At 37.4% G+C, this 14,443-nt stretch overlaps 1 protein-coding gene across 8 annotated transcripts in view; it reads right to left on the reverse strand.

The window, feature by feature from the left end:
* SIPA1L2 (signal induced proliferation associated 1 like 2) overlaps positions 1-14,443 on the reverse strand; it is a 152,158-nt gene that overhangs the window by 9,707 nt on the left and 128,008 nt on the right. For 7 of the 8 annotated variants that reach the window (XM_055714156.1, XM_055714155.1, XM_055714159.1 and 4 more), the window contains 3 exons: positions 12,717-12,870; positions 9,623-9,842; positions 1,839-1,970 (listed from right to left, as the gene is read on the reverse strand). In XM_055714156.1, coding sequence (XP_055570131.1) covers positions 1,839-1,970; positions 9,623-9,842; positions 12,717-12,870 — 506 coding nt within the window. The remainder of the gene's footprint in view (positions 1-1,838; positions 1,971-9,622; positions 9,843-12,716; positions 12,871-14,443) is intronic. The other variant, XM_055714162.1, reaches the window with a different exon arrangement.

Raw genomic sequence — 14,443 nt, forward strand, 5'->3', positions numbered from 1 at the left:
GCAAGACACAGGATAGAGAAAGTTGAACAAGGGCTTAAAAATTCTATTGCTCGTAAAAATTTCAAATTGCAGTACTATGAATTTAGTCAAAACATTTTATAAATCATTTAACATATACACAGATGTCTTTATTTTAGAGTCCTAAACAGAAAAGAATTACAGTCCTTCATACAAAACTAGATTATTATTTATTACTCAAATTCTTACAATAATTAAAAAAACCCCAAACAATAGAAAGTTTCTATCTAGGAACTCAGACCATGAGTTCTTCTGCATTATCTACAGATACATCTAAGATTTCTACAATTAAAACCCAAGAAGTGAACACTCCTCCTCCCTAGGATAGAGCACTGTGGACAGTTATGTTGTTCTACCTCTCTCTCTCAAATTAAAATGGTAATTACATTCACATAGCACATACCAAAGTGAAATAAATTTCATCATGATATTAAGTAGTAAAAATAATGAAAAACTATTGACGTTTTCAAAGCAAGCTAAAAATACAGGAGATAACTGGTACAGAATGACATTTCAGTCAGCTGAACTGAAATTTTTTACTAGCATGTAAAAATACTCTTCAAGTACAAAGTTACAGAATTAGTCATATACCGATCCAAATCTGTTTTCAGTTAATTTAAGATGTCAATAACAAATTGCAGGATGTTCCCTGAGCAATCAAACATAAGAAATGCATGGGAACGTTTGTCAGATTCTCAGTGTCACAGCCCTGCCTGCCAGCTACAACAGGTGTGTTTGAGTAGTACTGAACAGTGACGAATGCACATACACTGAATCAGGTTAAGAAACAACCCAGTACTTCAGATTGTTCATGATCACTGTTGGTTTGGGCTTTTAAAAATGCCATTTGTATTATTATAGTAGTAGTTCTGAAAAGCTTTTGATCAAATTGAAATTTAATCACTTCATACTTAGGGAAGGAATCAGGTTCCAGAAAACTGACACCCATGTGGCTTTTAGTTGAAAAAATAGAGGAACATCTCATCACTAACTTCACTACCCGTTCTCCTCAAGAAGTTAAGACCTGTATCTTACACAATGACTGTGTTAATGCCATCCTTATGCACAGATACCTTAGACCTGCCATACATTCGCTAATGAGAGCAACACCAGTTAAGAACTGTTGGAAATTTTAGGACAGCACAGTGACCTAACTAAAACACCCCTCAGAAACAAAAAAACACTGACACATTCAGCTGTACATATTCATATACACACTCAAACCAATATCCACCTTTCTGTGTTTATACATTATATGTAGATTTAGCTCTCAGACAGGCAAATGAGGTTTTTTCTTAGTTAGGCTGGTCTTCTAAATTTAATAATGCAAACCTGGCCTATATCCTGCGCCTCAAGTTCTGCTACTGGAAAATATTGCGTACATTTTTGCTGCTTTTCAAGGCCTTATGATGAAAACTGTGAGGGATGGCAACATCATTTGGACTACACTTACAAGTTTATAAACACAACACAATAAACCCAGGGAAGTGTTACTCCCCGTTTCATTTTAAACATCTAACTTAAGTGCTTTGAATCCCTCCTTCAAAGCACCTGATTTTTTCAGTCGATTACAGAAGGATACAGAAGGCGCCTAAATGGATGAATTTATCTAAGATAGATACTGAAAGCATCATGAATACCCCACGTTTTCAGTGACAATTTTCCACGCTGAGAAATGATACTGCCAAAAGAACTAAAGGGCTACAGAGGCAAACACCGAATTTTTGTAATTCAAAATGTAGCTATACAATATATATTTAAAAAAAAAAAAAAAAAGTTTGTGTACTGAACATTGATCTTTATTCAAATTTTCCTGTTACCTTCAAACGCTCGTGCAGCATCTACCAGGTGGGACCAGTCTAGCCCTGTGGCAGTGTCTGGCAGGGGCATCAGGCCAGGATCATTGAATTTGGCTTTATCAGATAAGGACCCATCTGAGAACCAGAATTCATCTAAACAATAAACACAATAATTAGTCTTCCTATAACAATGATGTACAATTAATTGTGACGCTATTATAATGAACTGTAAAGAAAAGGTATAAGCAAAGGGTGCTTATCTTCATTTCTCTTGTTTCTGTCTTTTCCTGTTCAATGCTTCTTATGGGTGGAACAATTTTTAAACTTCAGCAGAATAAGATGGGAAGGGTTTCTGAAGATTTTTTTGTGCCACTTTTCACATGATATGTTCTTCACATTTTCATGTGAATGCTGTGTGAGCAGGCAGCATCCATTCTTAAAGCATACCATAGTAAACCTGAGCACTAAGCAGGAAAGTTGCTAGATTCATAAAGCTGTATTTTTAGAAGGCTGTGAAACAACATATGAGATATTGACATGCAGAGTTTTGCTCTGAAACTTAAATAGTTCAGCTCCAGAATTGTAAACAATATCACCTGCTTTTCTTTTAATGTATTTGTAAATTCTAGCCTATATCCAAATCTCACTGTCACAATCTAAATATTGCCCTATTAGTTTAATATTTGTAGCTGTATATCGAGGACGTAAGACTTAGCTGGTGAACTCTAAGCTCGAAAGTGCTCTGTAACACATTGAATACTGTAGATAGACCATATATTAGTTGAAATGTATACACTATAAAGTTAGTTCAAACACAGCTTTCAGTTATGCAGTCTTTTAGAAAGGCACCATAAAAATACATCTTAGTAGAGGAGATGTTAGTTTTCATAATTATCTTAAATAGTTTTACATTTTCCTTATCTACCCATAGCCATCTTCACTCTGATCAATGTGAACACATCAAAGTGAATACCACTGAACAGGCACGCAGAGGTTCTTAAAACTGAACATAAACCAAATACATCATTTATAATAAAATTTCATCTTAGCTATAAAGCTAGGGATACAATATTGTAATTTTATTATATAGTACATCTAGGAAAAAAGAAGTTTTACTTCAGACGTATCTACTTCTATTAAACAAAAAGGTCAAAATAGTAATGTTTCCTCAAATATTTCAGAAGGAAATTCCCATCTAGTTATTCCAGTGACTCAGACTATAATATTTATGAGGAACATTTTTGCCAGGAAAACTCCAAACACAAAAATCAACAAAAGAAAAAAATGCACATATACAAGTGGAAGACAAATTATAGTTTAAGAAAATGGGATGTTGTCATTGTCCTGACACTGATGAAAAAGAACCAAAATTCATTTGAACTGAAGATTTCTGGCCTGCTACAGAGCATTCTACTTTACGGAGCAATGATATAGAGCATATCATATTCTTTGCAGAAAGCTTGTTTAAAGAAAATTAAAAATTAAAAAATCAGGAACAGGAAAGTGAAGGAGGTTTGCAATCCTCTGCCAAAAATTAGGAGTCCCACAAAGCAAAAACAATGCAGAAGAGGTAGAAATCCTGTTTACTGTGGAATTTATCTTGTTCTACCACTTACATGAAAGATGCAGTACTGTTAGATTACAGTTGGAAATGGCTTGACAAAACCTTTGTAGAAATGTCTTTCACAGTACCCACTCTTGTATGCAAAAGTGGATGTTATATGAAATGGAAAATGTAATATACGAATATATGCTACTCATACATCTGTACTAAGATTTCAGTTTCAGTTCCTTATAAATATACATAAAATCTTATCTAAGGTCATCTGGTGCGCAAATACATTGGAAGCTCCACATCAGAGCAGTCTCTGAACTTTTGTATAAGACCTGGGAATCATAAGAAACTTATTTATACAAGTACGAATATTTTATACATCCCTGTTGTGGCAAACAGACAGAAAGCCTTATGTGAAAGACTGGCAAGTCAGCTTTTGGTTCTTAGACCACCAGGCAAGCCCTGAGGGACAGCCCTTGCTTTTGTGTGATCAGCCTAGAGAGGCTGACTGGGAGACCTGTCAGAAAGATGCCTGCTCCCAGTGTGATTCGGCTGGCTTTCCAAATTAAAGTGCAAGAGTGATATATTCACCAGCAGTCATCCTTCATTACGCAGTCTTTGTAAGAACCTCAGCTCACCCTAGGGTGGATCCTATTCAGTCCTGCATAAGCCCTGACAGAGCAACACAACGGCGGAAAGCTTGCCAGAGTAGAGGTTTGAATATTGATAGCTCTGAAAATGCAACTGCTCATGCTGATGGATGAAATTATAAGCAGAATAACTGAACAGGCATGAGTATGCCATCACAGAATTATTCATTTTCAAGATATAAATTATGTGTTCTTGCACAAGGCGGGAGGGCCAAAGGAAAAAAAAAAAAAAAAAGAAAAAGGAGCTCTAACGATACAAGCCTGTTTGTGCTTTTGAATTTCAGAGAATTCAGAGAACATTGTTTGTATTTCAGGAACGCTCTCGGTGAGATGAATTATTTCTAGCCTCCTGTATTTCCATGTCTCCCCTGCTCCTCTTACCTCACTGTTGTCTCCACTTTTTCTCTGTATGACTGCCACATCAGCAGCTGCCGCTGCCTCTTGTCTTCCTTTTTGATTTGTGCAAAGGTGGCAAGTTACACTTGAGCATGCCCACCTTTGTGTGTCCAGGAGGATATGTCTCATCTTGTAGGCCACTATCTTCATTGCCCACAAGAATGATTTTGAAGCAACACAGATTCATCCCTTATTTCCTTTGAGGAAACAATTTGTGTTACCTTTCAGTTTTAAAGATCACTTTATTTGCTGTACTCCTTTTGGCACAAAATCATTGATCTTGTGATTTCTGATCCTTTCAGTTATTGCATTTCCTAAACTTATAATTTTTATTTTGATTATTGATACATAGAAGCATAAAGCATTTTGAAGAGTTCTTACTTTCACCAGAATTATGTGGTCAGTTTGGTTTCCAACAGAGCTCCATAAATTAACTGTCATTGGTCCTACATACCTCTGTATTCAGAGAGTAATTAGTTATACAGAAAGAAGATTCACCTGACTTAAGACCTTTTCTACTTCCAAGACAAGTATCCTTCTTCAGTTGAAACTGTTGCTTTTATTCAAGGACTGTAGATCATGAAAAAATATCTGCTAAGTACTCCTCACTTACTGTGCTCAAACTAGACACGTCGTTTAACAAGTAGATTATCTCAAAAGATGCTGCAGCTGAAGGAACACATCAAATCATATGCAGACATAAATCCCAGTGTCTGCTCCATGTTCTTTCCTGCAATCAGCAATTATATCTCTACGGTCCTCTTAAACAACAGCTTCTGCCTGTTGAACCCTTCCATTCTTCAGTATTGCCTAGGTATGGCCAAAGTCTCCTTCCAAAGATGCCAGCCTGCTGGTAACTTCCTCATGGGCATAAGTTCACATTACTGTTAGAATAGTGGACACATGCTCCCGGTAACTACTTATCCCCTCCCTTTTATTACTGAAGATTGTCCAATGTTCTGGTACGGTGAACTATTTGCTGTGTGAGAGTCTGTAATGGACAACATATGTACTCCTTTGGTTGCATGTATTATTTATTCAACAGCCTTTATTTGCTTACTGAAAAACTGGTTTCCAAATTGTTCGCGTTGTACATCAATATACAGTGACGCTCTTCCATTTTAATACTGCTTCTTATCAATGAGGTTAGTTTTGGATTGAAGCAAACGCTGGTAGTAAGCCGGTTTTAAGACAGACTTCTGTCTAGCAACATAGTTGCAGATCTATCACACAATCACAGGATGGTCACGGTTGGAAGGGGCCTCTGGAGATTGTCTAGTCCAACAGCCTGCTAAAGCAGGTTCACCCAGAGCAGGTTGCACATTATTGTGTCCAGGTAGGGACTCCACAGCCTCTCTGGGCAGCCTGCTCCAGTGCTCTGGCACCCTCAAGGTAAAGAAGTTCTTCTTCATATTCTGGTGGAACTCGTGTTTCAGCTTGTGCCCATTGCCCCTTGTCCTGTCGCTGGGCTCCACTGCAAGGAGCCTGGCCCCATCCTCCTGACACCCGCCCTTGAGATCTTTGTAGACATTGGTAAGATCCCCCTCAGCCTTCTCCTCTCCAGGCTGAACAGGCCCAGCTCCCTCAGCCTCTCCTCAGACGGGAGATGCTCCAGTCCCCTCATCGTCTTTGCAGCCCTTCGCTGGACCCTCTCCAGTAGTTCCCCGTCTCTCTGGAACTGGGAAGTCACAGCACTTTAGATGGGGCCTCCCCAGGGCAGAGCCGAGGGGCAGGATCACCTCCCTGCCCCTGCTGGCCACGCTCCCCCTCACGCACCCCGGGGTCCCGCTGGCCCCTTGGCCACCAGGGCTCACTGCTGGCTCACGGGCAACTTGCTGCCCACCAGAACCCCCAGGTCCCCTCCGCAGAGCTGCCCCCCGGCAGGTCAGCCCCAGCCCGTACCGGTGCGTGGGGCTGCTCCTCCCCAGGGGCAGGACCCTGCTCTTGCCTGTGCTGAACCCCACGAGGTTCCTCTCCACCAGCTCTCCAGCCTCAGTTGCACTTCTGTTAGATTTTCCACTACAGCATGTATGACCTGAGAACTTTCAGAATGTTAGTGTATCATTGCAAAATATTCCCTTCCTTAAGACCCTTTTCACTGCAGGTATCATGCACCTTGCTCCTTTCCTCACAGCACAGGAACGTTATTTTTCTTGCCTCTTTCTTTTTGTCTTTCATAATAGGAGTGGACTATGGTGCCTGCAATGTCAGTCAGACTGCTTCCATGTGTCTTCCTACGTTTCCAGCTTGTGTTAGTACACTAGTTCTGTATCAGTGTTTCTCGTTGTTTTCATTCTTTTGCTGCTAGCTCAGCTGCCATGAATTTACAAGTTAGGGATAGATTTGTACCTGTATGGTATGCTAGAATCATTCAACGCCAACAGCACTGTCTCAGTTGGGAATTTTTGATGTCCCCAAGGTAAAATTCCAGAGTTCTCAGCTACACGAGTTCTCCCTTGTGGTTTAAGTTAAAAAAAGAAATAAATCTTTCTACATTTGTGTACTGTGTGCAATCAACAGCATTCAACTGTCAGAGCTTGCATTTCAGGCTTTACTGAGAGCAACCCTTCTTTCACTTCACTTCTGCCAGTGATAAAATAATCAAAAAATCCTATAGCTTCATTTTCTCATGTCCTTTCTGCTGCCAACATGGCACACAGTTGAAGTTTCTGCTTCCATCTTTGCACGGTCGTTCTGTCTAATAATACTGATTTCCTAGTAAATGAAACCCTTCAGGTTGCCTATTATGCTTTGGTTTGGTGCTGCCTTGCTTACCTATTAATCACACTCTTTTCCTTGCTAGAGGGGTCTCAGGAGACATGGTGCTGCCACAATATTTCATGTACCACATGCTGGGTAATAACATGCAAGAATGCATCTTTCTAAAATTAATTCCAGCCAAAACCACGCTATTTCCACTGATTTCTGTAAACATTAAGTATCAGTAAAACTAAAATGTTTTAAGATCACAAACATATGTATTTTACAAAAGACACTACCACGACAGCTAAAAATCTTGATATCTGAAACTACAGCCTCAAGCTAAAATTATAAATGAAAAAGAAATCCCTCACATCACTGCTATAGAATGTAAATACCTGCTATGTACTGATTGCAAAAACCTTTCTAACAAGAGCCAAAGTCAGTTTCTTATATGGAGATAATGACTAGTCTTATTTTGAAAACAAAGTTGGGCAAGTCATGATGTGTTTGTTTTCAGAGTGTAATTACAGATAACCAATTAAATCTTCTTTGAAACAGCCATCATAAAAGATCCTATATTGCTGACTTTGAAAGATACTTATAATAAAAAATCAGATGCAGAAAATAGAGGTTGTATTTGGAAATACATGAACTGCCTTGCATATCAAAAAACAGCTTCATTTTGACTGACAGGATACTAGTTTCATGTTTTTTTCCCAGCTGTGTGTATAAATAACTTCCTGTATCTCAGAAGCAGCAAGAATGGAAAATCAGGTGTCTAAGACAGAACTAATACATGGAACACTGAAATTTCTCTGCTGGAGGAGCAATGTACAGCTCGAACGTACACAATTAATTGCCTTGTGTCAATCTCCAGAATAAAAGCATCCTGAAGGTTTGCTCCCATTGCACATTTATCTTCACAAGAGATGGTTCTAGAAACAGGCCTAACATAGTAAAAGAAAAACACAACCAGGTTGCCTGATTACATACACAGCTCCTTCATAGACCACAAAATCTACCGAATTAGTCTCAAATGAAACAAAATGGGTCTTCATTCTCTATCAGGAAAAACAAAGGATCTTTTCATGTTAAATTTATAGTAGAGTTTCACTGTGATAGAAGAATATTTTTAGAATGGCAAAAGGTACACCAAACATGCATTCCCATCTGAAAAGGCATTTAGCACTTGCTTTTGATACCACTTTAAAACCAGTCAGTGGTTAGTGACTAAAACTCAGTCCCATAACTGGGGCCACTATAACTAGAAAAGTGTTTTGTATGTAAGGTTTACTTCCAAAACTTAGCAAGTGACTGCTAGTTCCTGAAGGATACGATGAGTGACAGAGCCCTTTTTATTACCATTTATTTTAAGCCATCTATCTGCATTCTCTCTGGACATGTGACTACAAAAGTCCTTAACGCTTTCCAGAAATCCACCCACAGCTTCTTAACTATGGACTTCAGAGTCCACAAGTGCTCTACTATTTTTCCAAATTGTTGTCAGCTGTGATGCAATATTAAAAGCAGCTAACTAAAAGTGCCTTTTTCCCCCCCTAGACTGGGTATCCCCTGTAGGTCAGCCTAAAATAATTGAGAAGTGAAGAAATTTAGCATTGTTGAAAAAACCAATTCACCATTATAAGTATATAAATAAGGATATATAGGCTAAATATATGTATCTGGCTGTGTAGATTTGGGCTGCGGTATATAAGTGTGTTTTTCACAATTTCCCTCTTTTTTCCTTTTGTAATTTTCATAGTATTAATTACATTTTTTCAAAGTAACTACTACAAACTTTTTAGTTCATCACTTCATATTAAAATTATTGCAAGATAAGCATATAATATCGATCTTGCTTATGAAGACCTCACAAATAAAGACACCTTCAAAAATAGTTTTAACTTAGCAACCCAGACTACTCTTTTTCTGTTATTAAAAATGAAGTGTTATTGGCAAAAGTTTTACTAACATGTTAAAAAAAAAGTATCAGCAAATTCAGTTTGGAAATTGGAGATGATGACGACAATTACTGCACATTTCCTTTTAAGATGTTACCAAAAGAATCATGTAAATAGAAGCTGTCCTGTTTAGCTATTTTTTTGAATATATTTGTGAATATTTCTGTAATTTCAATGGACATAATAAATAAACAAACACAAATATTAAAAATAAACCAGGCCAACTTGGCTTAATTAGGTCACCACAGGAAAAGAAAATGGTAAGAAATATCTTCAGACAAATGTTTGTTGCCTATCACTGGTCTCATGAAAATTTTTTCAGAAGTGAATGCTGTCTCCAAACGTGATAAATCTGAATTGATCATAAGGCAAGCATACACACGTACTGCTGACCAAATATTCTTTTACTGGGATAACTAGAACACTGATTTGACATTTCATAATTTCACCTTAAAAGTGGAATCTAACTTACTGTCTGGTGATTTATTTGAGTTTATTACAAATATTCCAAACTCAGCAATGACAGCAACAATCACTTACTTCTCAGATTTCCCATTCCAGGAGTCAGGCTCATTCTGGGAGGCAACGTGCTGTGATATGGTGGAGTAGTACTGAACAAGATATCATTTGGCAAGGCCTGGTCCAGCATTGAACTCCGAGAGCTAGCGTATGAAGATCCTCTTCGATTGCTACATATACTCTCATCAGATAAGGTACGATAAAGTGTCCTCCGTGGAGAAAGGTTTCCATAAAATGAAAACTAAACATCAAAATACAAAGATATACAAACATATATTACTGGTTAAGATAATTCACATGATCATATCCCATCATCAGTTCTTGGGAGTTTTTTTCTAGGGAGGCACTCTGGAATTCTTCAGCTAATACAGAAGAACAGAGATTTGTTCCACCATATCAGAACTACTGGGGCCTCAAAAGAGTTACCGAATCAGATTTTCATACTTCCTCCTGATATTTAGGAACATTTCACCATGAATTAATCAGACACTGTGTAGTTTTATTATTAATTCTGTAATGCTAAATGAAATCTCCATAGGCTTATGACAGCAATGTTTTCCAGAAACATATACAAGGTTACCAACTCTGGCAACATTTATTCAAGACTATGTATAGAACTGTTTGACTGTAATTTGAAATGACTATGCTTTAATGTTAAACATTCTGAACTGATATATGCTGCCATATAATCCATTGGATGATAAAAGTGACTTGAGACACTGCATCTCTCCAGATATCACAAAAGAGGCTTAGAAAAGAGGATAATAGAGTCCAGCAAAAACTCTTCATGCATTTCAAAAAGTTACTTAAACCACAACCCATATATCTACAGTAAAACAAGATGTTACTGCATTGTAAAACTGGGCCATTGCACTTCATAAATCGTTCTTCAGCACTTCAAATCCAGTTATTCTTCAAAGGTCAGTTATTGCCTTAATTATTTTAACTGGTTTGTCCTGCATACAGCTGTTTCATGTCCCGTTCTGTTTTCTTTGTAATTAATTATGAGTTACACACTCCCTACGCAGAATGTATGCTGGAAAGCAGTAGCTTTTGAAAACAGTGAATACAGCATAGAATTAAAGATATCTTCACGGCTATATTTCTTACAAAACTTGCTCACTGTTGAACACGTCTAAAAGGAATACAAAGAAACACTCAATGCCACAAGACAGTCTTTACAAAATACTTAAATACATTTCATAGTGCTATTTCAGGAAAGCACCTGTCTTGATGACAATTTATAACATGCTCAATTGTTAAAATGCTTAACTACATCACAGAGAAAATTGAGGGGGATATTTAGATTCTCAACTAGGAAAGCATCAAAATACTACATCGGTTCTAGTGATTTGCCTGAGACAGATATGGGCCACGGGACTAAATATCATCCAGTACTTTATTTTAACACATTTTATTTAAAATTTAATATTTAATGTAAATTCATCACAACAATAGACATAAGCAGCATCCCTAAATGAATGGATAGAGGACATACACAGCATCCTTAAATGAACAGATGTATGGTATCCTTCTATGAGCTTTGGCTAAAGAGTATCAAAAGACCCAGAGCCTAATTAGGGACCACACTGGGCAAAGAGTTAAAAGATTTCACCCTCTGAACCAAAGGGTCTCTGATTCTCTCTCCTGCACTCAAGATTCCCAGCAAGTATCCTGCTGCAGCTCTTGACTGTTACTCAAGTTTCCTCAACCTTATATTGCATCTTCTATCTATAAAGGTTGTTCACTAGCTATCCAAACATGTTGAATGTTAATTGTTGGAGCTTTACAGAGCTTCCTTTCAGGATGCGATAAAAATAAACATTACCTAGAGGGCTCATTTAGTCCCTGATCTGCGAACAAAGTAAAACCAAACCAAACATGTGATTTGATTCTGTAGAATCTTACATATTGAGAAAATGCCTTTCTGGCTTTGTGGCCAAAGGCCACAGACTCATCTATACCAAGATCACTTCCCTCTGTGAAGGTGCAATCAAAGACTGTACACTGCCAGGGCCTACGGCTGGGTATCCCCTGCGAGTCAGGGACCATGGTCTCTCTCACTTAGTTTTCCTTTGGGTGTCTTTGGAGGAAAAGGGGACAGCAGCAATTTATCTCAGGACGGCCACACCTCCTCACTCCTTGTTTCTTATTATAGGTAGCCAGAAACATTGGTAGCTCTTGAAATCATTACTAAAAACTAATTATTGTATCAATCATAAATCATAAAACCCTCTAGGACATTACTCACGAAAATTCAAACCCATACAATGCATACTTAGCATACTGCACATTAAAAAATATATATGATTTGAATTTTAAATTCAACTCTCCACTTTGAGGATTCCCATGTGTTACTTTTGTTCAGACATGATGATTATGCTATTTAGCGCGTTGTATAAACACAGTGGGTTAAGAGAGCATTGAGTTAATATTGAGGTGTAACAATTATCTTGAGTAATTTAATTGCTTTGTGCTTTATGCCACATTAAGCACAGAATTCAGAACCATTTACACTTTGGGGAGTAGTAAATTTTAAGCTCTCTACCCACGTTTTGTGAACTTTTACTGATTTTACTTTTGTAAATTTTACTGATTGTCTTCATACTATAAAGATTAGATGTATGCTCTCCGCTAGCACTGACAATTATGCCTTTTGAGCAGTTGCCACTGGTACCTACATGAAACTGTGATTCAGACTTCAAACAGAATTTTTGGTGCTGAGTATTACAGGGCAGGGGAAAGCAGGCTAATTTTATTCATATGCCCTAATATCATGTGAGGTGTATAAATTTAAGCATCTAACCTTGAAAATGTTACTTCTAACTTTTCAAATTTGATTAAGTCGCTCAACCTGCATCTGCCTCTGCTCAAGCTAAGCAAAGACATGCTTAAGCAAACACTGTATTTCATACAAAATCACCAAACTAGATATTATTTCCATATTGTGGGAAATGACACTTTGTGCCTTATGGTCAGTATTTACAGCATCCCCATGGAACATATTTAGCTCGTACAAAACGATACTGCCTTCTCTAGCAATTTTGCAAATACCAGAAATTCATTTCTAAGGTAACTGTGTCTGAGATACACAGAGCTGAAGAAAGTAGCTAACCTTTCTTCTCCCCTCCTCCATAGAGAGGCTGTCTGGCAGCATCAACTTCAGAAAATCTTCTTTGGACAAGACTTGTTGGCTTTCAACAATGGCATTCCTCACGGAAGTTTGGAGTGGACTCGATGCAGACACAGCATCAATATCATCATACACTCTGTTGAGACAATTGGTGTTTTTAGCAAGAGAAGCAATAGCGCTCTTGGGTTTGAAAGACTGCATTTATCTTCTGTCACAAAGTAAAAGTTGTTTGAATTACCTCCTGACACAGCACACTCTTATTTAGAACATTTTTTCAATCACTTTGTATTTATGAAACTGTTTGTGGATCCAAAATGAAGTTCTTAAACCACTGAAAAATCCATTTTAGGAATTTGAAACCATAATATTTAAAAAGTGTAACCGTTGTTTCTCCTAGCTTGCCTATCTTTTTTACACACCACACTTCTCTATTGTTAAAGCTGTATTTATATCAACGTTTCCAACAGTTCATCACAAAATATTTTAACTTCTACTTCCTTAGCAAATAAGAAAATCAGTATTTTATAGTGTGATATTGTATCCAGCTTCACAATCCGGCAAAATTATTACGGTCCTCAATGGCAATCTTTGAAGTGTATTGGCAATCGATTGTGCCATGTGCCAAGTGTGTTTTATTATCAGCAATTTCATAAAGCTCTTTAGATAAATAAAACAGCTGTCTTCCTTAATTATCAACATATAAAAGTGTATTTACAGCCAACAAAGGACTGTCAAACTGAATTATTATCTTTCAGCTTCCTTCCAGTGAGAAAGGAGAAAGAATTTTAACAGGTTTACTCTGGAAATGTAGTCGAAGGAACGAGAGATTCCCAATCACACAGAACATATGCTTGAAGCCATTACTTATTGCCAAGTGCAGCATAATCAGCGACTGTCTTCAGCAGAGAGGAAACAAGCTTTGCTACAGTAAAGTGTAATTCTCAGTGAATTATATCCTATAGTGGCACAACATTCAGCAATTGACCTGATTTTTCATCATCATTGCTAATTAGAGATGTTATTTTATTTCAACATAATTATCCTCAGAGAGAGATTTCCTCTCTGTGATGTACAGAAAGCTTTCCTAGAAAGGAAGAGGTGAAGCAATGCTGTATGCCATGGGAAAATCTGAAAATATTTTCTGATAGATGAAGTGCTGCCATATTCAATTAATATTTCTTAAATAGAACTAGCTCTTGAAGACACTCTTCTAAAATTGCTGTGGTTTCAGTCTAAATGCTATGATTCATTATGCAATTTTGTTTTAAGGGATCTATTCAAAATAAAGAGAAATTGTTTCAGCAGTTCAACCTCAAAATGCAAAACCTTGTGGGAATCAATTAAGTTATCACTTTTTAAGTGTAAATACTATTAAAACTGAACAATTTAAGCAAGTAAAACACTGGGGGAGGGTGGGCAGGTGGGCGAGGGAGGGAAATGAAATCACCAGTACAGTAACACAAAGAAACAGAAATAACCAGGACAGGAAGGTAATAAAATCATCTACTTTTGAAAATTAGGAATTTAAAAGTTTAACTTCAGGCTCAGATTTCATGCATGTATATACTAGCTTGTAAGTTTAAGCATGAGTCTTGCCATAAATAGGCACATAGATCCAATATGAGATGTTTTTTGTAAATAACCTGTTCCCATTAAACACAGCGTAATCCCATATTAAACACTTGAAAATCAAGTACTGCATGTCATCT

This window comes from Falco cherrug, chromosome 6 (assembly GCF_023634085.1).
Source record: "Falco cherrug isolate bFalChe1 chromosome 6, bFalChe1.pri, whole genome shotgun sequence".
NCBI classification, from domain to species: domain Eukaryota; kingdom Metazoa; phylum Chordata; class Aves; order Falconiformes; family Falconidae; genus Falco; species Falco cherrug.